Source organism: Bombina bombina, chromosome 2 (assembly GCF_027579735.1).
Source record: "Bombina bombina isolate aBomBom1 chromosome 2, aBomBom1.pri, whole genome shotgun sequence".
Lineage (NCBI taxonomy): Eukaryota > Metazoa > Chordata > Amphibia > Anura > Bombinatoridae > Bombina > Bombina bombina.
Window position 1 is genome coordinate 1,248,691,353 of NC_069500.1, and position 26,702 is coordinate 1,248,718,054.

Here is a 26,702-nt window from a genome sequence, read left to right on the forward strand (position 1 = left end):
GAAGTTTACGTAGCCGTAATTATGTTTGTATTTAATTCTTCAGATTTTGTTAAATTCTCCCTCTTGTACTATTAGTTATTTATATCTCTTTAAATAGTGCTGTTGACATTTTGGAGACCTCTAGGTAGATTGGTGTGTTGACCATATAAGTCACAATGTTACTGTCTATTTAGGTATTGGTCATAGCAAAATGCAAGTGGCTTCAGTAGGAGGCTAGCACTAGCATAGGTTACCTTTTTGATCTCCCCACATCCTCATTTATTTAAATTTCAGAAAATTTAATGTACGTTTCGTATGTTGTAGTGTTATAAATTAATGTTAATAGCTCACTTCCATAGTATGGGATTGCAATCATAACCGAGCGTTGCCATCATCTTGTGTTTAAGAAAGTACCGCATTTTGACTCTTCAGTGTGCCAAAATTAACTTTAAAAATGTAAGTTTGCAATAAAAAAAATGAAAGAATTGCCTTCTGCTTGCTTTAGGAGCTTGATTACAGCTATGTGGAACTGAATGCCAGTGATACGCGGAGTAAAAATAGTATGAAAGAAGTGGTAGCAGAGTCTTTGAATAATACAAGCATTAAAGGCTTCTATTCAGGTAAATATATTTCCGCACAGTTCACTTTAACAATAAATAACATGGCAATATATACACAAGGTTTATATAAATCTAACTTTAAGGGTTACTATAATATATATATCAAAGCTTTAGCATTTTTTGTGTGTTTCTGAACTCGGTTAGGAACATCCAACTCTGTAAGCACCAAACACGCTCTGATCATGGACGAAGTGGATGGCATGGCAGGTAATGAAGACAGAGGAGGTATACAGGTAAAAAGGCTATTTATAGCGCTTTACGCATACTTATTAGAATGTCTTACCACATGAAAATTCATACATTTAACCTAGGTAACATTCCTCTTTATTTTAATTTTTTTTTAGGAATTAATAACTTTAATCAAACAATCAAAAATACCTATTATCTGCATGTGTAATGACCGGAATCATCCCAAAATTCGATCTTTGGCAAACTACTGCTTTGACCTTCGTTTTCAGAGACCTAGAGTGGAACAGATTAAGGTATAAAAAAAAAGGCTTTCACCTCCCAACACCACATTAAGTGGTTTTTATTTACTTTGAAAAATATTAACCAACATTTCAAGATTGCTTTGCATGGTTTGACGTTGATTCCTTTAACTTTATTGGGATTTTCTTCAGGGAGCAATGATGTCTGTGGCTTTTAAGGAAGGATTGAAGATTCCACCACCAGCTATGAATGAAATAATCTTAGGGGCAAACCAGGATATCAGACAGGTTTGTCCTCTATGTATCCTTTGATACTTATATTAAAAATACTAAATTATTCTTTACATCATACACATTTGCTGTTATTTGTAGGTGCTTCATAACCTCAGTATGTGGTGCTCAAGAAGTAAAGAGTTGTCCTATGATGAAGCCAAAGGAAATGCCCAAAGTGCCAAAAAGGACATTAAAATAGTAAGGCTCTTGTGATACATTGACAATATTTAAAATGATTGTATTAGTCTGAAGTTCTAGACATGAGTAATTTTAAGTTTATTTTATATATTTATATGCTAGTAATTATAATCTGAACATTGTGAAGGTGTCTGTTTACATTTAACAAAGATACATGGTTTATAATTGATGTTGCCACTAAGGAGATAGAGTCCTGTTTGTGGAAGGGTGTTTAAAGGTGATAAACCAAGTAATTTCTTGTCCCTCAAATATTAAAATTAACTTGAATGTTTACAGGTGTCAGTTATTTTCAGATAATTAAATCATGTTCTGTTTAGGTCTCTCAAGGATTTAGGTATTCCCTAGTAGGTCAGCCTGTTCATGCTGTCCTATGTTTTATGCCTGGCCTGGCCAGCCTAACATGCCGGTACATTGTAGCCTACTAAACAGCACTTAATGAATATGTAAGGTGAAATGCATGCATTTACTGTTAAAAAATAGTCATAATATTTCCTGTATTTTTGCAATGCATTCACCAGCTACAAAACATATTTCCCAGGTGAAAACTTTATGCATGACTCTGTCATATATTCTTCTCATCTTGGAAACCTGGCACCCAGTATTTTTCAAGGCTTGATGATGTTTAATTTTTTCTTTCATATGCTGTTGAGAGTCCACAAATCATCACACTTGGTATACATTTCCTTTCCACCAGGAGGAGGCAGAATACGCCTAAATTGCAGACCTATTTGGTAGCGTATTATTTCTCATATAACTAGAACAGAGCTACTTCTTGGGCCTTTTTGAATGATGCTTCTCTTGACTAGTATTGTAAGATGACTACTTGATCTTACTATTTCAGTTTTTATTCCTCTGCTGAGGGGGGGGGGTGCCTTTGGCAGGAAAGTACTTTGGGCAGTCATGCATGACTGATCTCATTCCTGCCTATTCTGGTGGTTTTGTAGACTTCACTGCTTGGGTGTTAGATCACACGTGAACTCATACTATCATATGAAAGAAAACCTTAGTTATGCTTACCTGGTACATGTATTTCTTTCATGATGGTGATAGTTTACAAACCTGCCTGTTAAGTACCTTAAGATGATGGCAGGTCCTTTTTCTCCTGTTAAGTGTAGTCAGTCCACGGGTCATCCATTACTTATGGAATATTTCTCTTCCTAACAGGAAACTGCAAGAGAATTACCCAGCAGAGCTTGCTATATAGCTCCTCCCCTCACCTATCATACTCAGTCATTCTCTTGCAGCCTAACTAAAAAGGAAGCTGTGAGAGATCTGTGGTGTTTTTTTAACTTAGTTTATTTCTACAATCAAAAGTTTGTTATTTTTAAATAGCACCGGAGTGTGCTGTTTATTCTCAGGCAGCATTAGAAGAATCTGCCTGGGTTTCTTTCTATGGTCTTAGCAGACGTAACTAAGATCCACTGGCTGTTTCTCATCTGAGGCGTGAGGTAACTTCAGAGAAGGGGAATAGCATGCAGGGCTCCCCTGCAACAAATGAGGTATGCGCAGTAATTTATTTCTCCTGTTAAGTGTGGTCAGTCCACGGGTCATCATTACTTCTGGGATATTAACTCCTCCCCAACAGGAAGTGCAAGAGGATCACCCAGCAGAGCTGCTATATAGCTCCTCCCCTCTACGTCACACCCAGTCATTCTCTTGCACCCAACTAATAGATAGGATGTGTGAGAGGACTGTGGTGATTATACTTAGTTTTTATATCTTCAATCAAAAGTTTGTTATTTTAAAACAGCACCGGAGTGTGTTGTTCCCTCTCAGGTAGAATTTGAAGAAGAATCTACCTGAGTTTTTTGTATGATTTTAGCCGGCGTAGTTAAGATCATCTTGCTGTTCTCGGCCATCTGAGGAGTGAGGTAAACTTCAGATCAGGGGACAGCGGGCAGGTTCACCTGCAAAGAGGTATGTAGCAGCATATTATTTTCGGAGGAATGGAATTGACTGAGAAAATACTGCCAATACCGATATAATGTAAGTTCAGCCTTAAATGCAGTAGTAGCAACTGGTATCAGGCTGTCATGTATGTATATTTACACTTCAGTATTCTGGGGAATGGCACTTCACTGGGATAATACTGTATGCATAAGACTCTTAGCCTAACTTGCAGTGGGAACGACTAGCAACAGGCTTTCTAATGACATTTCATTTATTTGATGTTAAACGTTTTGCTGGCATGTTAAATCGTTTAATTATCTGAGGTGAAAAATTGTTTTGGGCACTGTTTTTTTCCACTTGGCGGTCGTTTTATTTAATTTAAGACAGTTTACTGATCTTCCTCACTGTTGTGTGTGAGGGGGAGGGGCCTATTTTGGCGCTTTTGCTACGCATCAGAAAATTCAGTCACAAGTCTGTTTTCTTCCCTGCATGATTCGGTTCGTCTCTACAGAGCTCAGGGGTCTTCAAAAGTTATTTTGAGGGAGGTAATCACTCACAGCAGACCTGTGAGATTGTGCTTGACTGTGATAAAAAACGTTATATTCTGTACATTTTTTCTGCTATTTAAGGGTTAGTTATCCATTACTAATGGGGGCAATCCTTTGCTAAATTGTGTTTTTACCGGAAAGAATTTGATGTTATAGTTTCTCCGGTTTATTGTTTTCTCAACTGTCATAACTTTTTTTCTGTGCTTCTTAAAGGCACAGTACGTTTTTCATATTATTTGTAAATTGCTTTGAAAAGTATTTCCAAGTTGCTAGTTTAATTGCTAGTGTGTTAAACATGTCTGACTCAGAGGAATATCTCTGTGCTATATGTGCTAAAGCCAAAGTGGAGCCCAATAGAAATTTATGTACTAATTGCATTGATGCTACTTTAAATAAAAGTCAATCTGTACAAATTGAACATCATTCACCAAACAACGAGGGGAGAGTTATGCCGACTAACTCGCCTCACGTGTCAGTACCTGCATCTCCCGCTCGGGAGGTGCGTGATATTGTAGCGCCGAGTACTTCAGGGCGGCCATTACAAATCACATTACAGGACATGGCTAATGTTATGACTGAAGTTTTGTCTAAATTACCAGAACTTAGAGGTAAGCGTGATCACTCTGGGGTGAGAACAGAGTGCGCTGATAATATTAGGGCCATGTCAGATACTGCGTCACAGTATGCAGAACATGAGGACGGAGAGCTTCATTCTGCAGGTGACGGTTCTGATCCCAATAGAGTGGATTCAGACATTTCTAATTTTAAGTTTAAGCTCGAAAACCTCCGTGTACTGTTAGGGGAGGTATTAGCAGCTCTGAATGATTGTAACACCGTTGCAATTCCAGAGAAATTATGTAGGCTGGATAGATACTATGCGGTACCGGCGAGTACTGACGTATTTCCTATACCTAAGAGGCTTACAGAGATAATTACTAAGGAGTGGGATAGGCCCGGTGTACCCTTTTCCCCCCCTCCTGTATTTAGAAAAATGTTTCCAATAGACGCCACCACACGGGACTTATGGCAGACGGTCCCTAAGGTGGAGGGAGCGGTTTCTACTCTGGCTAAGCGTACCACTATCCCGGTGGAGGATAGCTGTGCCTTTTCAGATCCAATGGATACAAAATTAGAGGGTTACCTTAAGAAAATGTTTGTTCAACAAGGTTTTATATTGCAACCCCTTGCATGTATTGCGTCTGTCACGGCCGCGGCCGCTTTTTGGTCCGAGTCCCTGGAAGAGACTCTTGACTCAATAACTATAGATGAGATTTCAAACAAGCTTAAGACACTTAAGCTAGCTAATTCATTTATTTCGGATGCCGTAGTACATTTAACTAAACTTACGGCTAAGAATTCCGGATTCGCCATTCAGGCACGCAGAGCACTGTGGCTAAAATCCTGGTCAGCTGACGTTACTTCTAAATCTAAATTACTTAACATACCTTTCAAAGGGCAGACCTTATTCGGGCCCGGGTTGAAAGAAATTATCGCTGACATTACAGGAGGTAAAGGCCATGCCCTGCCTCAAGACAGAGCCAAACCTAAGGCTAGACAGTCTAATTTTCGTTCCTTTCGTAATTTCAAGGCAGGAGCAGCATCAACTTCCTCTGCACCAAAACAGGAAGGAGCTGTTGCTCGCTACAGACAAGGCTGGAGACCTAACCAGTCCTGGAACAAGGGCAAGCAGGCCAGGAAACCTGCTGCTGCCCCTAAGACAGCATGAATTGAGGGCCCCCGATCCGGGAACGGATCTAGTGGGGGGCAGACTTTCCCTCTTTGCCCAGGCTTGGGCAAGAGATGTCCAGGATCCCTGGGCGTTAGAGATCATATCTCAGGGATATCTTCTGGACTTCAAATCCTCTCCCCCAAAAGGGAGATTTCATCTGTCAAGGTTGTCAACAAACCAAATAAAGAAAGAGGCGTTTCTACGCTGTGTACAAGATCTTTTACTAATGGGAATGATCCATCCGGTTCCGCGGTCGGAACACGGACAGGGGTTTTACTCAAATCTGTTTGTGGTTCCCAAAAAAGAGGGAACCTTCAGGCCAATCTTGGATTTAAAGATCCTAAACAAATTCCTAAGAGTTCCATCGTTCAAAATGGAAACTATTCGGACAATCCTACCCATGATCCAAAAGGGTCAGTACATGACCACAGTGGATTTAAAGGATGCTTACCTTCACATACCGATTCACAAGGATCATTACCGGTATCTAAGGTTTGCCTTCCTAGACAGGCATTACCAGTTTGTAGCTCTTCCATTCGGATTGGCTACGGCTCCAAGAATCTTCACAAAGGTTCTGGGTGCTCTTCTGGCGGTACTAAGACCGCGAGGAATTTCGGTAGCTCCGTACCTAGACGACATTCTGATACAAGCTTCAAGCTTTCAAACTGCCAAGTCTCATACAGAGTTAGTACTGGCATTTCTAAGGTCGCATGGATGGAAGGTGAACGAAAAGAAGAGTTCTCTCTTTCCACTCACAAGAGTTCCCTTCTTGGGGACTCTTATAGATTCTGTAGAAATGAAGATCTACCTGACAGAAGACAGGTTAACAAAGCTTCAAAATGCATGCCGTGTCCTTCATTCCATTCAACACCCGTCAGTGGCTCAATGCATGGAGGTGATCGGCTTAATGGTAGCGGCAATGGACTTAGTACCCTTTGCACGCCTACATCTCAGACCGCTGCAATTGTGCATGCTAAGTCAGTGGAATGGGGATTACTCAGATTTGTCCCCTACTCTGAATCTGGATCAAGAGACCAGAAATTCTCTTCTATGGTGGCTTTCTCTGCCACATCTGTCCAGGGGGATGCCATTCAGCAGGCCAGATTGGACAATTGTAACAACAGACGCCAGCCTACTAGGTTGGGGCGCTGTCTGGAATTCTCTGAAGGCTCAGGGACCATGGACTCAGGAGGAGAGTCTCCTGCCAATAAACATTCTGGAATTGAGAGCAGTTCTCAATGCCCTTCTGGCTTGGCCCCAATTAACAACTCGGGGGTTCATCAGGTTTCAGTCGGACAACATCACGACTGTAGCTTACATCAACCATCAAGGAGGGACAAGAAGCTCCCTAGCAATGATGGAAGTATCAAAGATAATTCGCTGGGCAGAATCTCACTCTTGCCACCTGTCAGCAATCCACATCCCGGGAGTGGAGAACTGGGAGGCGGATTTCCTAAGTCGTCAGACTTTTCATCCGGGGGAGTGGGAACTTCATCCGGAGGTCTTTGCCCAAATACTTCGACGTTGGGGCAAACCAGAGATAGATCTCATGGCGTCTCGACAGAACGCCAAGCTTCCTTGTTACGGGTCCAGATCCAGGGATCCGGGAGCGGTTCTGATAGATGCTTTGACAGCACCTTGGACCTTCGGGATGGCTTATGTGTTTCCACCCTTCCCGATGCTTCCTCGATTGATTGCCAGAATCAAACAGGAGAGAGCATCAGTGATTCTAATAGCGCCTGCGTGGCCACGCAGGACTTGGTATGCAGATCTAGTGGACATGTCATCCTGTCCACCTTGGTCTCTGCCTCTGAGACAGGACCTTCTGATCCAGGGTCCCTTCAAACATCAAAATCTAATTTCTCTGAAGCTGACTGCTTGGAAATTGAACGCTTGATTTTATCAAAACGTGGTTTTTCTGAGTCAGTAATTGATACCTTAATACAGGCTAGGAAGCCTGTTACCAGAAAGATTTACCATAAAATATGGCGTAAATACTTATATTGGTGCGAATCCAAAAGTTACTCATGGAGTAAGGTTAGGATTCCTAGGATATTGTCCTTTCTACAAGAAGGTTTAGAAAAGGGTTTATCCGCTAGTTCCTTAAAGGGACAGATTTCAGCTCTGTCCATTCTTTTACACAAATGTCTGTCAGAGGTTCCAGACGTTCAGGCTTTTTGTCAGGCTTTGGCCAGGATTAAGCCTGTGTTTAAAACTGTTGCTCCACCATGGAGTTTGAACTTAGTTCTTAATGTTTTACAGGGTGTTCCGTTTGAACCCCTTCATTCCATTGATATCAAATTGTTATCTTGGAAAGTTCTGTTTTTAATGGCTATTTCCTCGGCTCGAAGAGTCTCTGAGTTATCTGCCTTACATTGTGATTCTCCTTATCTGATTTTTCATTCAGACAAGGTAGTTCTGCGTACTAAACCTGGGTTTTTACCTAAGGTGGTCACTAACAGGAATAACAATCAAGAGATTGTTGTTCCATCTTTGTGTCCTAATCCTTCTTCGAAGAAGGAACGTCTTCTACACAATCTAGATGTAGTCCGTGCCCTGAAATTTTATTTACAGGCAACTAAAGATTTTCGACAAACGTCTTCCCTGTTTGTCGTTTATTCTGGTCAGAGGAGAGGTCAAAAAGCTTCTGCTACCTCTCTCTCTTTTTGGCTTCGTAGCATAATACGTTTAGCTTATGAGACTGCTGGGCAGCAGCCTCCTGAAATAATTACAGCTCATTCTACTAGAGCTGTGGCTTCCACTTGGGCCTTTAAGAATGAGGCCTCTGTTGAACAGATTTGCAAGGCTGCAACTTGGTCTTCTCTTCATACTTTTTCCAAATTTTACAAATTTGACACTTTTGCTTCTTCGGAGGCTGTTTTTGGGAGAAAGGTTCTTCAGGCAGTGGTTCCTTCCATATAAAGAGCCTGCCTGTCCCTCCCGTCATCCGTGTACTTTAGCTTTGGTATTGGTATCCCAGAAGTAATGATGACCCGTGGACTGACCACACTTAACAGGAGAAAACATAATTTATGCTTACCTGATAAATTCCTTTCTCCTGTAGTGTGGTCAGTCCACGGCCCGCCCTGTTTTTTATGGCAGGTCTAAATTTTTAAATTATACTCCAGTCACCACTGCACCCTTTGGCTTCTCCTTTCTCGTTGGTTTTCGGTCGAATGACTGGGTGTGACGTAGAGGGGAGGAGCTATATAGCAGCTCTGCTGGGTGATCCTCTTGCACTTCCTGTTGGGGAGGAGTTAATATCCCAGAAGTAATGATGACCCGTGGACTGACCACACTACAGGAGAAAGGAATTTATCAGGTAAGCATAAATTATGTTTTTCTGAGGAATGGAATTGACTGAGAAAATACTGCTGATACCATTGTAAAGTAAGTTCAGCCTTAAATGCAGCGATAGCGACTGGTATCAGGCTGATGTGTGTGTGTGTGTGTGCACTGAATGTATTTTCTAAGGAATGGAATTGACTCTGAAAATACTGTAAATACTGAAATAATGTATGAGCCTTAACTGCAGTAAAAGCGACTGGTAGCAGGCTTGTAAATAATAATACATAACTTTTAAATGTATGTTTAAAACGTTTTACTGGCTTGTTAATCGTTTTTGTGAGGTACTTGGTGATAAAACTTATTAGGGCATGATTTTTACCACATGGCCATTTTTGTTTTCTGCATAGAAACAGTTTCTGAGCTTCCCCACTGTTGTAATATGAGTGGGAGGGGCCTATTTCTCCAACATAGGTGTGTCCGGTCCACGGCGTCATCCTTACTTGTGGGATATTCTCTTCCCCAACAGGAAATGGCAAAGAGCCCAGCAAAGCTGGTCACATGATCCCTCCTAGGCTCCGCCTACCCCAGTCATTCTCTTTGCCGTTGCACAGGCAACATCTCCACGGAGATGGCTCAGAGTTTTTTGGTGTTTAAATGTAGTTTTTATCCTTCAATCAAGTGTTTGTTATTTTAAAATAGTGCTGGTATGTACTATTTACTCTGAAACAGAAAAGAGATGAAGATTTCTGTTTGTAAGAGGAAGATGATTTTAGCAAACGTTACTAAAATCGATTGCTGTTTCCACACAGGACTGTTGAGATGAAGTAACTTCAGTTGGGGGAAGCAGTTGGCAGACTTTTCTGCCTGAGGTATGACTGGCCACATTTCTAACAAGACTTTGTAATGCTGGAAGGCTGTCATTTCCCCTATGGGGACCGGTAAGCCATTTTCTTAGATTAAGTAAAAGAATAAAGGGCTTTATAAGGGCTTAAAAAACTGGTAGACATTTTTCTGGGCTAAAACGATTACTTTGCTAAGCATATTTGGCAGATTATAACTCTTAATAGTTATTATAATCTTGGGGATTGTTGTTAAAAAACGGCAGGCACTGTATGGACACCTTTTTCAGATGGGGGCCTTTTCTAGTCATAGGCAGAGCCTCATTTTCGCGCCACTAATGCGCAGTTGTTTTTGGAAAGCAAGGCATGCAGATGCATGTGTGAGGAGCTAAGAACCACTGAAAAAGCTTATAGAAGGCGTCATTTGGTATCGTATTCCCCTCTGGGCTTGGTTGGGTCTCAGCAAAGCAGATACCTGGGACTGTATAGGGGTTAAATGTAAAAACGGCTCCGGTTCCGTTATTTTAAGGGTTAAAGCTTTCAAATTTGGTGTGCAATACTTTTAAGGCTTTAAGACACTGTGGTGAAATTTTGGTGAATTTTGAACAATTCCTTCATGCTTTTTCGCATATTCAGTAATAAAGTGTGTTCTGTTTAAAATTTAAAGTGACAGTAACGGTTTTATTTTAAAACGTTTTTTGTGCTTTGTTGACAAGTTTAAGCCTGTTTAACATGTCTGAACCATCAGATAAGCGATGTTCTATATGTATGAAAGCCAAGGTTTCTCCCCATTTAAATATATGTGATAATTGTGACATAGTGTCCAAACAAAGTAGGGACAATGATGCCACAGATAATAATATTGCCCAAGATGATTCCTCAAATGAGGGGAGTAAGCATGGTACTGCATCATCCCCTTCTGTGTCTACACCAGTTTTGCCCACACAAGAGGCCCCTAGTACATCTAGTGCGCCAATACTTATTACCATGCAACAATTAACGGCTGTTATGGATAATTCTATTGCAAACATTTTATCTAAAATGCCTACTTATCAGAGAAAGCGCGATTGCTCTGTTTTAAACACTGAAGAGCAAGAGGACGCTGATGATAACGGTTCTGACATACCCTCACACCAATCTGAAGGGGCCAGGAGGGAGGTTTTGTCTGAGGGAGAAATTTCAGATTCAGGAAAAATTTCTCAACAAGCTGAACCTGATGTTGTAACATTTAAATTTAAATTAGAACATCTCCGCGCACTGCTTAAGGAGGTATTATCTACTCTGGATGATTGTGACAATTTGGTCATTCCAGAGAAATTATGTAAGATGGACAAGTTCCTAGAGGTTCCGGTGCCCCCCGATGTTTTTCCTATACCCAAGCGGGTGGCGGACATAGTAAATAAGGAGTGGGAAAGGCCCGGCATACCTTTTGTTCCTCCCCCTATATTTAAGAAATTATTTCCTATAGTCGACCCCAGAAAGGACTTATGGCAGACAGTCCCCAAGGTCGAGGGGGCAGTCTCTACTCTAAACAAACGCACTACTATTCCCATAGAAGATAGTTGTGCTTTCAAAGATCCTATGGATAAAAAATTAGAGGGTTTGCTTAAAAAGATGTTTGTTCAGCAAGGTTACCTTCTACAACCAATTTCATGCATTGTTCCTGTCACTACGGCAGCGTGTTTCTGGTTCGAAGAACTAGAAAAGTCGCTCAATAAATAATCTTCGTATGAGGAGGTTATGGACAGAGTTCAAGCACTTAAATTGGCTAACTCTTTTATTTTAGATGCCGCTTTGCAATTAGCTAGATTAGCGGCGAAGAATTCAGGGTTTGCTATCGTGGCGCGCAGAGCGCTTTGGCTAAAGTCTTGGTCAGCGGATGTGTCTTCCAAGACAAAATTGCTTAACATCCCTTTCAAGGGTAAAACACTGTTTGCAAAGAGTGAAAAAGGAGCACAAGCAGCGGTTCAATGCACAAAAATTAATTTATTTACAAGTGGCAAACATAGCGCCTTAGCGCTCAGAGTGAAGAAAATTAACACGTTTGTCAAGCAAACAAACAAAACCGTGAGAGGGGAAAACACCCCGGGGTAAATACTGACAAAAATCAATGAGACTAGCGTTAAGAAAACAGGTATACGCGTATACCTGTTTTCTTAACGCTAGTCTCATTGATTTTTGTCAGTATTTACCCCGGGGTGTTTTCCCCTCTCACGGTTTTGTTTGTTTGCTTGACAAACGTGTTAATTTTCTTCACTCTGAGCGCTAAGGCGCTATGTTTGCCACTTGTAAATAAATAAATTTTTGTGCATTGAACCGCTGCTTGTGCTCCTTTTTCACTCTTTGCTCTCATTTGACCGGCCTCTAGTGTAGCACAGCAGCCAGGTATTGCACTTATATCCTGACCGCATCTTTACGCCCATCACCTGGGACGCTAACGGAAGGAGGAGTCACCCACCGCAGCCATCAGAGCTCACTCAGGTTTACCGCAGGAGCTGGATACTAACTGAACGAGACGATCCATACATAATAAGGAGAACGGATATATTGCCGCAACGGACTGTCGCTCAGGATTCAGCAGCACACAGGTATGAGGTATGGACTCTTGGCGTATATTTACTAGATATCTAGTGTTGTTGCATTTTCATTTATACATGTGCATCTAGCGGTGGCATACATATCTCACCGGTCCATGTCTGAGGTAGGGAAAACTCACAGGACCTGGTTATATAATCCTGTCAATATTCAAACACTGAATGTACTGTGATTTGGGAGCTAGCTGATTAACACACTGCTCTTAAGTTGATTGACACACATCACCGCAGTTACTCTCCACCTAACTCACTTTCCCTTGTTTGCTGCTTTAAAACACTGTTTGGTCCTGATTTGAAAGAGATTATTTCAGACATCACCGGGGGAAAGGGCCACGCCCTTCCTCAGGATAGGTCTTTTAAGGCTAAAAATAAGCCTAATTTTCGTCCCTTTCGCAGAAACGGACCAGCCTCTAATTCTACATCCTCTAAGCAAGAGGGTAATACTTCTCAACCCAAACCAGCCTGGAGACCGATGCAAGGCTGGAACAAGGGTAAGCAGGCCAAGAAGCCTGCCACTGCTACCAAAACAGCATGAAGGGATGGCCCCCGATCCGGGACCGGATCTGGTGGGGGGCAGACTTTCTCTCTTTGCTCAGGCCTGGGCAAGAGATGTTCAGGATCCTTTGGCTCTAGAAATAGTTTCTCAGGGTTATCTCCTGGAATTCAAGGAACTACCCCAAGGGGAAGGTTCCACAGGTCTCAATTATCTTCAAACCAAATAAAAAGACAGGCATTCTTACATTGTGTAGAAGACCTGTTAAAGATGGGAGTAATTCATCCAGTTCCTATAGGAGAACAAGGGATGGGGTTTTACTCCAACCTGTTCATAGTTCCCAAAAAAGAGGGAACATTCAGACCAATTTTAGATCTCAAGATCCTAAACAAATTTCTCAGGGTTCCATCGTTCAAAATGGAAACCATTCGAACGATCCTCCCTACCATCCAGGAAGGTCAATTTATGACCACGGTGGATTTAAAGGATGCGTACCTACATATTCCTATCCACAAGGAACATCATCAGTTCCTAAGGTTCGCTTTTCTCGACAAGCATTACCAGTTTGTGGCACTTCCATTCGGATTAGCCACTGCTCCGAGAATTTTCACAAAGGTACTAGGGTCCCTTCTAGCGGTTCTAAGACCAAGGGGCATTGCAGTAGTAACGTACTTGGTCGACATCCTGATTCAAGCGTCGTCTCTGTCAAAAGCAAAGGCTCATACGGACATCGTCCTAGCCTTTCTCAGATCTCACGGATGGAAAGTGAACATAGAAAAAAGTTCTCTGTCCCAGTCAACAAGAGTTCCCTTCTTGGGAACAATAATAGACTCCTTAGAAATGAGGATTTTTCTGACAGAGGTCAGAAAATCAAAACTTCTAAGCTCTTGTCAAGTACTTCATTCTGTTCTTCGTCCTTCCATAGCGCAGTGCATGGAAGTAATAGGATTGATGGTTGCAGCAATGGACATAGTTCCTTTTGCACGAATTCATCTAAGACCATTACAACTGTGCATGCTCAGACAGTGGAATGGGGATTATACAGACTTGTCTCCGATTCAAGTGGATCAAAGGACCAGAGATTCACTCCGTTGGTGGCTGATCCTGGACAACCTGTCACAGGGAATGAACTTCCGCAGACCAGAGTGGGTCATTGTCACGACCGACGCCAGTCTGGTGGGCTGGGGCGCGGTCTGGGAACCCCTGAAAGCTCAGGGTCTATGGTCTCGGGAAGAATCTCTTCTCCCGATAAACATTCTGGAACTAAGAGCGATATTCAATGCTCTCAAAGCTTGGCCTCATCTAGCAAAGGCCAAATTCATAAGGTTTCAATCAGACAACATGACGACAGTTGCTTATATCAACCATCAGGGGGGAACAAGGAGTTCCCTGGCGATGGAGGTAGTGACCAAGATAATTCAATGGGCGGAGGATCACTCCTGCCACTTGTCTGCAATCCACATCCCAGGAGTGGAAAATTGGGAAGCGGATTTTCTGAGTCGTCAGACATTCCATCCGGGGGAGTGGGAACTCCATCCGGAAATCTTTGCCCAAATAACTCGATTATGGGGCATTCCAGACTTGGATCTGATGGCCTCTCGTCAGAACTTCAAGGTTCCTTGTTACGGGTCCAGATCCAGGGATCCCAAGGCGACTCTAGTAGATGCACTAGTAGCACCTTGGACCTTCAACCTAGCTTATGTATTCCCACCGTTTCCTCTCATTCCCAGGCTGGTAGCCAGGATCAATCAGGAGAGGGCTTCGGTGATCTTGATAGCTCCTGCGTGGCCACGCAGGACTTGGTATGCAGACCTGGTGAATATGTCATCGGCTCCACCATGGAAGCTACCTTTGAGACAGGACCTTCTTGTTCAAGGTCCATTCGTACATCCGAATCTGGTTTCCCTCCAACTGACTGCTTGGAGATTGAACGCTTGATTTTATCAAAGCGTGGGTTTTCAGATTCTGTAATAGATACTCTGATTCAGGCTAGAAAGCCTGTAACTAGAAAAATTTACCATAAGATATGGAAAAAATATATCTGTTGGTGTGAATCTAAAGGATTCCCATGGAACAAGATAAAAATTCCTAAGATTCTATACCTACTTTAATAGACTCCAATCTGTGATGAATTCATATATCTGGAAAAAGAAACCTCCCAGAATAGCTAGAACAACTCTCTACCTATCAAAAACATATGGGGGATTGGGAGTACCAGACGTAATAAAATACCGAACAGCAGTCTTCTTAAAAAGAGTGATAGACTGGTGTACAACCCCTAACGAAAATAACAAGATTTGGTTGCTATTAGAACACGACCTGACTAGATCCCCCCAACTTGGCGCATACTGCTGGCAACCGAACGGGAATCACCCAGCCTTGACAAAAATCTACCCTATAATACGAGAAACTTTTGCCGTCTGGTCTAGGACTATAGCCAAAAACCCACATATCTCAACTATCCCTTCTCCCTTGACGACTGTTCTATCCAACCCAGACTTCCCAATAGGGATGTTAGTTACACCTAAATCACAGAACAGCCTAGACAATCTCCTCCCACTGTATACACTACTGGAAGCGAACAAATTAATATCTAAACAACAATTAATGGACTTAGGAATCACACAATTCACTGACTGGTTCAAATATCTACAACTTACACATTTTGTTCACACCCATAAACTTAAACAACACACAACAAGAGATCGTACCCCTTTCGAAAAACTTTGCACTTTCAGCTCACCTTCAGCCCACGTTATATCCACCCTATATCAAATCCTACTCACACCCCCTGACCCCAAACAAATCTCTACAATACTATCTTGGCATAAAGAACTTCCGTACACACTCTCGGAGGAAGAATGGCTTGATATCTTTCGACATACCAGTAAATCAGCACATTCAGCCACCCTACTAGAAACTAACTACAAATTCTTGCTTCGGTGGTATCTCACTCCCCATAGATTAAAATATATATTCCCAGAAGCATCAGATAGATGCTGGAGGAAGTGCTTGAGTGAAGGAACACCTTACCATATCTGGTGGGAGTGCCCTAGGATTTTAAAATTCTGGACAGACATCAACCAAGAAATGAGCAGGTTATTAAATCATGAGATTGCTTTAGACCCTTTGATATATTTATTTCATATCCCGCCCAAATTCCAGTTTAAGCAGTACACATCCCTATTTCAACTGGCCATATGCAGCGCCAAACAATTAATCCCAAGGATGTGGAAAACTGAGTCCACTCCAACTTTATCAATGTGGAAAACACAAATGGAAGTGAATCTATCACTAGAAAGATTCTTTTATTACAAAACTGGCAGATTAGAGTTCTACGCTGAAATGCTATATTTCTGGGATTCCTACTATCACACTGAGCAGAACTAAGTTCCTCAAGTAACGTCCTTTGATATGGACGAACCACACGGTAAAAGATGAAAGTTCCTCTCTAGCGAGACGAAGCGCACCATCTAATCCCTCAACACTCTACATACCCTTTAAGTCATATAGGGACTAGCTGTGACTGATAAGAAGCCGAACCTGGACAGTAAATTATACTAGAACCAAACCGACACAGTCCCATTTCCGACTACACACCCTAGACATAACCATCTGACTGTCCAACTTTACTTCAAGTTCTGAGATAGCAAAGGAGATATATACAAGAAGCTACTATTATAGTATTGATATATAAGCATAGATATCACTATATATACCTTGATCAGATGAACCCTACAACCTCACCAAGAAAACTTTCTGTATAGTTTGTTTTTGACTATTGGAGTTTAAATATCGTTGAAAATAAGGTTGAAATATGTAAAATATGTTCTTAGCACACTGAAATTAAGCTTTACCCATTACAAAATCGCTTTATGTGAACATGCAATTTTTCATATGGACTTGCAGAACCCGGATCTTGTAAGATTGTTATAGAATCCATCATGTAATACGATACTGAACCTGCCATGTAAAATATCTTGACCACTGGAGTGTAATTATTGCTTGAAATTGTTTTGTTGTAATGAATACTTTGTTATAAATAAAAGATTAAACTAAAAATTCCTAAGATTCTATCCTTTCTACAAGAAGGTTTGGAGAAAGGATTATCTGCAAGTTCTCTGAAGGGACAGATCTCTGCTTTATCTGTTTTACTTCACAAAAGGCTGGCAGCTGTGCCAGACGTTCAAGCGTTTGTTCAGGCTCTGGTTAGAATCAAGCCTGTTTACAGACCTTTGACTCCTCCCTGGAGTCTTAATCTAGTTCTTTCAGTTCTTCAAGGGGTTCCGTTTGAACCCTTACATTCCGTAGATATTAAGTTATTATCTTGGAAGGTTTTGTTTTTGGTTGCTATTTCTTCTGCTAGAAGAGTTTCTGAGTTATCTGCTCTGCAGTGTTCTCCGCCCTATCTGGTGTTCCATGCAGATAAGGTGGTTTTGCGTACTAAGCCTGGTTTTCTTCCGAAAGTGGTTTCCAACAAAAATATTAACCAGGAGATAGTTGTACCTTCTTTGTCCGAATCCAGTTTCAAAGAAGGAACGTTTGTTACACAATTTGGACGTAGTCCGTGCTCTAAAATTCTATTTAGAGGCCACTAAAGATTTCAGGCAAACATCTTCTTTGTTTGTTGTTTATTCTGGTAAAAGGAGAGGTCAAAAAGCGACTTCTACCTCTCTTTCTTTTTGGCTTAAAAGCATTATCCGATTGGCTTATGAGACTGCCGGACGGCAGCCTCCTGAAAGAATCACAGCTCATTCTACTAGGGCTGTGGCTTCCACATGGGCCTTCAAGAACGAGGCTTCTGTTGACCAGATATGTAAGGCAGCGACTTGGTCTTCACTGCACACTTTTGCCAAATTTTACAAATTTGATACTTTTGCTTCTTCAGAGGCTATTTTTGGGAGAAAGGTTTTGCAAGCCGTGGTGCCTTCCATTTAGGTGACCTGATTTGCTCCCTCCCTTCATCCGTGTCCTAAAGCTTTGGTATTGGTTCCCACAAGTAAGGATGACGCCGTGGACCGGACACACCTATGTTGGAGAAAACAGAATTTATGCTTACCTGATAAATTACTTTCTCCAACGGTGTGTCCGGTCCACGGCCCGCCCTGGTTTTTTTTTTAATCGGTTCTGATGAATTATTTTCTCTAACTACAGTCACCACGGTATCATATGGTTTCTCCTATGCATATATTCCTCCTGTACGTCGGTCGAATGACTGGGGTAGGCGGAGCCTAGGAGGGATCATGTGACCAGCTTTGCTGTGCTCTTTGCCATTTCCTGTTGGGGAAGAGAATATCCCACAAGTAAGGATGACGCCGTTGACCGGACACACCGTTGGAGAAAGTAATTTATCAGGTAAGCATAAATTCTGTTTTTAGCGCTTTTTTACACAGTAAAAATTCAGTCACAATCTGTCTACTTCATCCTCCATGATCCAGATCGTCTCTACAGAGCTCAGGGGTCTTCAAAATCCATTTTGAGGGAGGTAATCAGTCACAGTAGTCCTGTGACAGTGTATTTGACTGTGAGAAAAACGTTAATTATATAATTGTTATCCGTTTTTGGGTACTAAGGGGTTAATCATCCATTTGCTGGTGGGTGCAATCCTTTGCTAACTTAATACATTTACTGTGAAAATTTGGTTGCTATAACTATTTTTGATAATTGTTATTTCAACTGTGTTAGTTTTTCTGTGCTTCTTAAAGGCACAGTAACTTTTTTATATTGCTTGTAAATTAATTTTGAAAAGTATTTCCAAGTTTGCTAGTCTCATTGCTAGTTTGTTTAAACATGTCTGACTCAGATGAATCTCTTTGTTCACTATGTTTAAAGGCCAATGTGGAGCCCAATAGAAATTTGTGCACTCAATGTATAGATGTCACTTTAAATAAAAGTCAAACTTTATATGTTAAGAAATTATCACCAGACAACGAGGGGGAAGTTATGCCGACTAACTCTCCTCACGTGTCAGTACCTTCGCCTCCCGCTCAGGAGGTGCGTGATATTGTGGCGCCAAGTACATCAGGGCGGCCCATACAAATCACTTTGCAAGACATGGCTACTGTTATGACAGAAGTACTGTCTAAATTGCCAGAATTAAGAGGTAAGCGCGATCACTCTGGAGTTAGAACAGAGCGCGCTGATAATGGTAGAGCCATGTCTGATACTGCGTCACAATTTGCAGAACATGAGGACGGAGAGCTTCATTCTGTGGGTGACGGCTCTGATCCGGGTAAACTGGATTCAGAGATTTCAAATTTTAAATTTAAGCTTGAGAACCTCCGCGTATTGCTAGGGGAGGTATTAGCGGCTCTGAATGATTGTAACACGGTTGCAATTCCAGAGAAAGTATGTAGGCTGGATAAATATTTTGCGGTACCGGCGTGTACTGACGTTTTTCCTATAACTAAAAGGCTTACAGAAATTGTTAACAAGGAGTGGGATAGACCCGGTGTGCCCTTTTCACCACCTCCTATATTTAGAAAAATTTTTCCAATAGACACCACCACACGGGACTTATGGCAGACGGTCCCTAAGGTGGAGGGAGCAGTTTCTACTTTGGCTAAGCGCACCACTATCCCGGTGGAGGATAGCTGTGCCTTTTCAGATCCAATGGATAAAAAGTTAGAGGGTTACCTTAAGAAAATGTTTGTTCAACAAGGTTTTATATTACAACCCCTTGCATGCATTGCGCCTGTTACTGCTGCGGCGGCATTCTGGTTTGAGTCTCTGGAAGAGACCATTCGCACAGCTCCATTGGATGAAATTATGAACAAGCTTAAAACCCTTAAGCTAGCTAACTCATTTGTTTCTGATGCCGTCGTACACTTAACCAAACTTACGGCTAAGAACTCCGGATTCGCCATTCAAGCGCGCAGAGCGCTGTGGCTTAAATCCTGGTCAGCTGACGTGACTTCTAAATCCAAATTGCTTAATATTCCTTTCAAAGGGCAGACCTTATTCGGGCCCGGCTTGAAAGAAATTATTGCTGACATTACGGGAGGTAAGGGCCATGCTCTACCTCAGGACAGGGCCAAATCAAAGGCCAAACAGTCTAATTTTCGTGCCTTTCGTAACTTCAAGGCAGGAGCAGCATCAACTTCCTCCGCTCCAAAACAGGAAGGAGCTGTTGCTCGTTACAGGCAGGGCTGGAAAGTTAACCAGTCCTGGAACAGGGGCAAGCAGGCCAGAAAGCCTACTTCCGCCCCTAAGACAGCATGAAGACAGGGCCCCCTATCCGGAAACGGATCTAGTGGGGGGCAGACTTTCTCTCTTCGCCCAGGCTTGGGCAAGGGATGTCCAGGATCCCTGGGCGTTGGAGATCATATCTCAGGGATATCTCCTGGACTTCAAAACTTCTCCTCCACGGGGGAGAATTCATCTTTCAAGGTTATCAGCAAACCAAACAAAGAAAGAGGCGTTTCTACGCTGTGTACAAGACCTCTTACTAATGGGGGTAATCCACCCAGTTCCGCGGACGGAACACGGGCAGGGATTCTATTCAAATCTATTTGTGGTTCCCAAAAAAGAGGGAACCTTCAGACCAATCTTGGACTTAAAAATCCTAAACAAATTTCTAAGAGTTCCATCATTCAAAATGGAAACTATTCGAACTATCCTTCCCATGATCCAAGAGGGTCAGTACATGACCACGGTGGACTTAAAGGATGCCTACCTTCACATACCGATTCACAAGGACCATTACCGGTATCTGAGATTTGCCTTCCTGAACAGGCATTACCAGTTTGTAGCTCTTCCCTTCGGATTAGCTACGGCCCCAAGAATCTTTACAAAAATTCTAGGATCACTTCTGGCGGTACTAAGACCGCAAGGCATAGCGGTGACTCCGTACCTAGACGACATTCTGATACAAGCGTCAAGTTTTCAAACTGCCAAGTCTCATACAGAGATAGTTCTGGCATTTCTGAGGTCGCATGGGTGGAAGGTGAACGTGGAAAAGAGTTCTCTATTACCACTTACAAGAGTTCCCTTTCTAGGGACTCTTATAGATTCTGTAGAGATGAAAATTTACCTGACAGAGGCCAGGTTATTAAAACTTCTAAATGCTTGCCGTGTCCTTCACTCCATTCCACACCCGTCAGTAGCTCAGTGCATGGAAGTAATCGGCTTAATGGTAGCGGCAATGGACATAGTACCATTTGCGCGCCTGCATCTCAGACCGCTGCAATTGTGCATGCTAAGTCAGTGGAACGGGGATTACTCAGATTTGTCCCCCCTACTAAATCTGGATCAAAAGACCAGATATTCTCTTCTATGGTGGCTCTCTCGGCCACATCTGTCCAAGGGGATGACCTTTCGCAGGCCAGATTGGACGATTGTAACAACAGACGCCAGCCTTCTAGGCTGGGGAGCAGTCTGGAATTCCCTGAAAGCTCAGGGATTATGGACTCAGGAGGAGAAACTCCTCCCAATAAATATTCTGGAGTTAAGAGCTATATTCAATGCTCTCCTAGCTTGGCCTCAGTTAGCAACTCTGAGGTTCATCAGATTTCAGTCAGACAACATCACGACTGTGGCTTACATCAACCATCAAGGGGGAACCAGAAGTTCCCTAGCGATGTTGGAAGTCTCAAAGATAATTCGCTGGGCAGAGTCTCACTCTTGCCACCTGTCAGCGATCTACATCCCAGGCGTGGAGAACTGGGAGGCGGATTTTCTAAGTCGCCAGACTTTTCATCCGGGAGAGTGGGAGCTCCATCCGGAGGTCTTTGCTCAACTGATTCGTCGTTGGGGCAAACCAGATCTGGATCTCATGGCGTCTCGTCAGAACGCCAAGCTTCCTTGTTACGGATCCAGGTCCAGGGACCCGGGAGCGGTGCTGATAGATGCTCTGACAGCCCCTTGGGTCTTCAACATGGCTTATGTGTTTCCAATAGCGCCTGCGTGGCCACGCAGGACCTGGTATGCAGACCTAGTGGACATGTCGTCCTGTCCACCGTGGTCTCTGCCTCTGAGACAGGACCTTCTAATTCAGGGTCCTTTCAAACATCCAAATCTAATTTCTCTGAGGCTGACTGCATGGAGATTGAACGTTTGATTCTATCAAAGCGTGGCTTCTCGGAGTCGGTTATTGATACCTTAATACAGGCTAGGAAGCCTGTTACCAGAAAAATTTGCCATAAAATATGGCGTAAATATTTACGTTGGTGCGAATCCAAGAGTTACTCATGGAGTAAGGTTAGGATTCCTAGGATATTGTCCTTTCTACAAGAGGGTTTAGAAAAGGGCTTATCTACTAGTTCGTTAAAGGGACAGATTTCTGCTCTGTCTATTCTTCTACACAAACGTCTGGCTGAAGTTCCAGACGTTCAGGCTTTAACTAGGATTAAGCCTGTGTTTAAGTCTGTTGCTCCGCCGTGGAGCTTAAACTTAGTTCTTAATGTTCTTCAAGGCGTTCCATTTGAACCCCTTCATTCCATTTATATCAAGTTGTTATCTTGGAAAGTTCTGTTTTTGATGGCTATTTCCTCGGCTCGAAGAGTCTCTGAGTTATCTGCCTTACATTGTGATTCTCCTGCGTACTAAACCTGGGTTCTTACCTAAGGTAGTTACTAACAGGAATATCAATCAAGAGATTGTTGTTCCATCTCTGTGTCCTAACCCTTCTTCAAAGAAGGAACGACTTTTGCATAATCTGGACGTAATCCGTGCCCTGAAATTCTATTTGCAGGCAACTAAGGATTTTCGTCAAACTTCTTCCCTGTTTGTCGTTTACTCTGGACAGAGGAGAGGTCAAAAGGCTTCGGCTACCTCTCTCTCTTTTTGGCTTCGTAGCATAATACGCTTAGCCTATGAGACTGCTGGACAGCAGCCTCCTAAAAGGATTACAGCTCATTCTACTAGAGCTGTGGCTTCCACCTGGTCCTTTAAAAATGAGGCCTCTGTTGAACAGATTTGCAAGGCTGCGACTTGGTCTTCGCTTCACACTTTTTCAAAATTTTACAAATTTGACACTTTTGCTTCGTCGGAGGCTATTTTTGGGAGAAAGGTACTTCAGGCAGTGGTTCCTTCTGTTTAATGTTCCTGCCTTGTCCCTCCCTTCATCCGTGTACTTTAGCTTTGGTATTGGTATTCCATAAGTAATGGATGACCCGTGGACTGACTACACTTAACAGGAGAAAACATAATTTATGCTTACCTGATAAATTCCTTTCTCCTGTAGTGTAGTCAGTCCACGGCCCGCCCTGTTTTTACGGCAGGTCTAAATTTTAATTAAACTCCAGTCACCACTGTACCCTGTGGTTCCTCCTTTCTCGTCTGCTTTGGTCGAATGACTGAGTATGATAGGTGAGGGGAGGAGCTATATAGCAAGCTCTGCTGGGTAATTCTCTTGCAGTTTCCTGTTAGGAAGAGAAATATTCCATAAGTAATGGATGACCCGTGGACTGACTACACTACAGGAGAAAGGAATTTATCAGGTAAGCATAAATTATGTTTTTGCACTTCATATGGCTGCTTTGGTTTTACTTTTTTATAGCTTCCCTACTCTGCTTTGTCATAGGTACAACTAAAGATGTTAGGGAAGTGCTGAGAGATGGGGTGGAGCAAAGCTCTGCAATGGGGTGTTTTGCCTCCTCCTGGTGGACAGGAAACATACCCAACATTTGATAGTTTTTCACCATCATGAAAGAAATAAATGTTATCAGAAAAGCATAGATTTTTCTTTTTCTTCCTTTTAGGGTCCTTTTGACGTTGTTCGAAAGGTATTTAGCATCGGCGACGAAACTGCTCATATGACACTTATAGACAAGTCTGACCTGTTTTTCCACGATTATTCTTTGTCACCACTATTCGTCCAAGAAAACTACGTCCATGTGAAGCCTGCTGCTGCTGGGTCAGTATAGAACACAAGTTTATTCTTGGTTTTGTTATGTTGATCCAGTTTTCCATCAATCTGTTTTCCTTTTTTATAATCTTAGTGGGAACTTGAAAAAGCACTTACTTCTCCTGAGCAAAACAGCAGATAGTATATGTGATGGTGATCTTGTTGACAAGGTGATTCGCAGCCAACAAACCTGGAGCCTCTTGCCTACACAGGTAAACATGTCTGACATTTTGTTTTTAGTAATAAAATCTAAAAAATCCATTGTCAGTGGTGGCCAAGAATAAATAAAAAAGAGGTAGGTTTTACATAGGGCTTTTTTTTTTTTTAAATAACAATTACAAGGATCTCTATTCAATGTTTTCAGTCTACTGAAAGTTTAAATAAGCATGTTTTTTTAGCATTGAATATATTACCTATCTATTATGTTAGTCACCTGCTTCTCATTTTTTAGACATGCACTTTGAACTTTTTTTATTTATTTCTTTTTGTTAATCTGCAGGCAATATATGCCAGTGTTTTGCCAGGAGAATTGATGAGAGGCTTTATGTCACAGTTTCCCACTTTTCCAAGCTGGTTAGGGAAATATTCATCCACAGCCAAACATCAACGCATAACTCAGGAGCTCTCAATGCACATGTCCCTCCGGTAAGCGTCAGACCTTATTCCGCCAATACAGTTTTTTCACACTGTTCCTAATCATATGTAACCATAACAACTACTGGTTATTCCATTTTACCAACTTGTGACAGAAAACATAATTTATGTAAGAACTTACCTGATAAATTAATTTCTTTCATGGTGGCAAGAGTCCATGAGCTAGTGACGTATTGGATATACATTCCTACCAGGAGGGGGCAAAGTTTCGTAAACCTCAAATGCCTATAAATACGCCTCTCACCTCACTCATACCTCAGTTTAACGTATAGCCAAGTTAGTGAGGTGTAAAAGGAGAAAAAGCATAAAAAAGAACAGGATAAATGAAGTGCTTTTATATATAAAAAAAAAAAAATCATAACCCCCAAAAAGTTGGGTGGGTCTCATGGATTCTTGCCACCATGAAAGAAATGAATTTATCAGGTAAGTTCTTACATAAACTATGTTTTTTTCATATAGGTGGCAAGAGTCCAAGAGCTAGTAAAGTATGGGCTATAATACCCAAGATGTGGAAGTCCACAAGTCACTAGAGAAGGAGGGATACAATAAAAACCGCTATTTCTGCTGATAAATTAAATCCAAAAAAGAATTGTTTTCTTTGAAAAATTCAAAAAACTCAAATCATAGGCACTAGAATCAAACTGAGACAGCTGCCTGGAGAACCTTTCTACCAAAGGCTGCTTCCGAAGAAGCAAACGCATCAAAATCGTAAAATTTAGTAAAGGTATGCAAAGAAGACCAAGTTGCTGCTTTGCAAATTTGAACAACTGAAGCTTCATTCTTAAAAGCCCCAGATGTGGCGACTGATCTAGTAGAATGAGCTGTAATTCGCTGAGGCAGAGACTGCCCCGCCTCGCCTCCAAATAAGCCTTGTGAATCAAAAGCTTCAACCAAGATGCCAAGGAAATGGCAGAGGCTTTCTGACCTTTTTCTGGAACAACAAAAAAATAACAAATAGACTAGAAGTCTTTCTGAAATCTTTAGTAGCCTCAACATAATATTTCAAAGCTCTTACCAAATCCAAAAAATGTAAAAACCTTTCAAGAGTATTCTTATGATTAGGACACAAGGAAGGAACAATAATTTCCTTATTGATGATGTTAGAATTCACAACTTTAGGTAAAAATTTAAACAAAGTCCGCACAACAGCTTAATCTGGATGAAAAATCAGAAAAAGAGACTCACAAGAGAGAGCAAACAATTCAGAAAATTTTCTAGCAGAAGAGATAGCCAAAAGAAATAACACTTTCCAAGAAAATACTATAGTTTAATATCCAAAGAATGTATAGGCTGAAAAGGAGGAGCCTGCAAAATCTTTAAAACCAAATTGAGACTCCAAGGAGGAGAAATTGATTTAATAACAGGTTTGATACATATCAAAGCCTGAACAAAACAGTGAGTATCAGGAAGCTTAGCAATCTTTCTATGAAATAAGACAGAGCAGATATTTGTCCTTTCAAAGTATTTGCAGACAAACCTTTATCCAAACCATCCTGAAAAAACTGTAGAATACTAGGAATTCTAAAAGAATGCCAAGAATAATCATGAGTGGAACACCATGAAATATAGGTTTTCCAAACCCTATGATAAATATTCCTTGAAACAGACTTACGAGCCAGTATCATAGTGTTAATTAGAGAAACCTCTATGACTAAGAACTAAGTGTTCAATTTCCATGCCTTCAAATTTAGAGATTTTGAGATCCTGGTGGAAAACTGGGCCTTGAGACAGAAGGTCTGGTCTTATAGGAAGGGACCAAGGCTCGCAACTGGACATTCGGACAAGGTCTGCATACCAAAATCTGTGAGCCATGCTTGTGCTATCATAAACACATGATTGTCACCTTTTGGAAGAAGAACCAGAGGAGGAAAAATGTAAGCAGGTTGGTAAAACCAGGGAAGTGCCAGAGCATCCATCATTTCCAACTGAGGATCCCTGGACCTGGAATGGTATCTGGGAATGTTCTTCTTTAGACAAGAGGCCATCAGATCTATTTCTGGAAGATCCCAACTCTGTACAAGTTGAAAAAACACATCTGGATGGAGAGACAACTCCCCCGGATGTAGAGAATGACTGCTGAGATAATCCGCTTCCCAATTGTCTACACCTGGGATATGAATGGCAGAGATTTGACAAAGGACTGCGAGTCCCCCCTTAATGATTGACATATGCCACTGTTGTGATATTGTCTGTTTGAAAACAAATGCAAAGTTTTCTCTTCAATAGAGGCCAAGCCTGAAGAGCTCTGAAAATAGCACAGAGTTCTAAAATATTGATTGGTAACCTTGCCTCTTGAGGATTCCGAACCCCTTGTGCTGTCAGA

General features: G+C 41.8%; 1 protein-coding gene across 2 annotated transcripts in view; it reads left to right on the forward strand.

The window, feature by feature from the left end:
- Nucleotides 1–26,702, forward strand: part of RFC1 (replication factor C subunit 1) — a 430,548-nt gene that overhangs the window by 371,126 nt on the left and 32,720 nt on the right. For both annotated transcript variants that reach the window (XM_053704049.1, XM_053704048.1), the window contains exons 16-23: nucleotides 485–599; nucleotides 744–832; nucleotides 944–1,081; nucleotides 1,220–1,315; nucleotides 1,400–1,498; nucleotides 23,580–23,734; nucleotides 23,820–23,937; nucleotides 24,225–24,370. In XM_053704049.1, coding sequence (XP_053560024.1) covers nucleotides 485–599; nucleotides 744–832; nucleotides 944–1,081; nucleotides 1,220–1,315; nucleotides 1,400–1,498; nucleotides 23,580–23,734; nucleotides 23,820–23,937; nucleotides 24,225–24,370 — 956 coding nt within the window. The remainder of the gene's footprint in view (nucleotides 1–484; nucleotides 600–743; nucleotides 833–943; nucleotides 1,082–1,219; nucleotides 1,316–1,399; nucleotides 1,499–23,579; nucleotides 23,735–23,819; nucleotides 23,938–24,224; nucleotides 24,371–26,702) is intronic.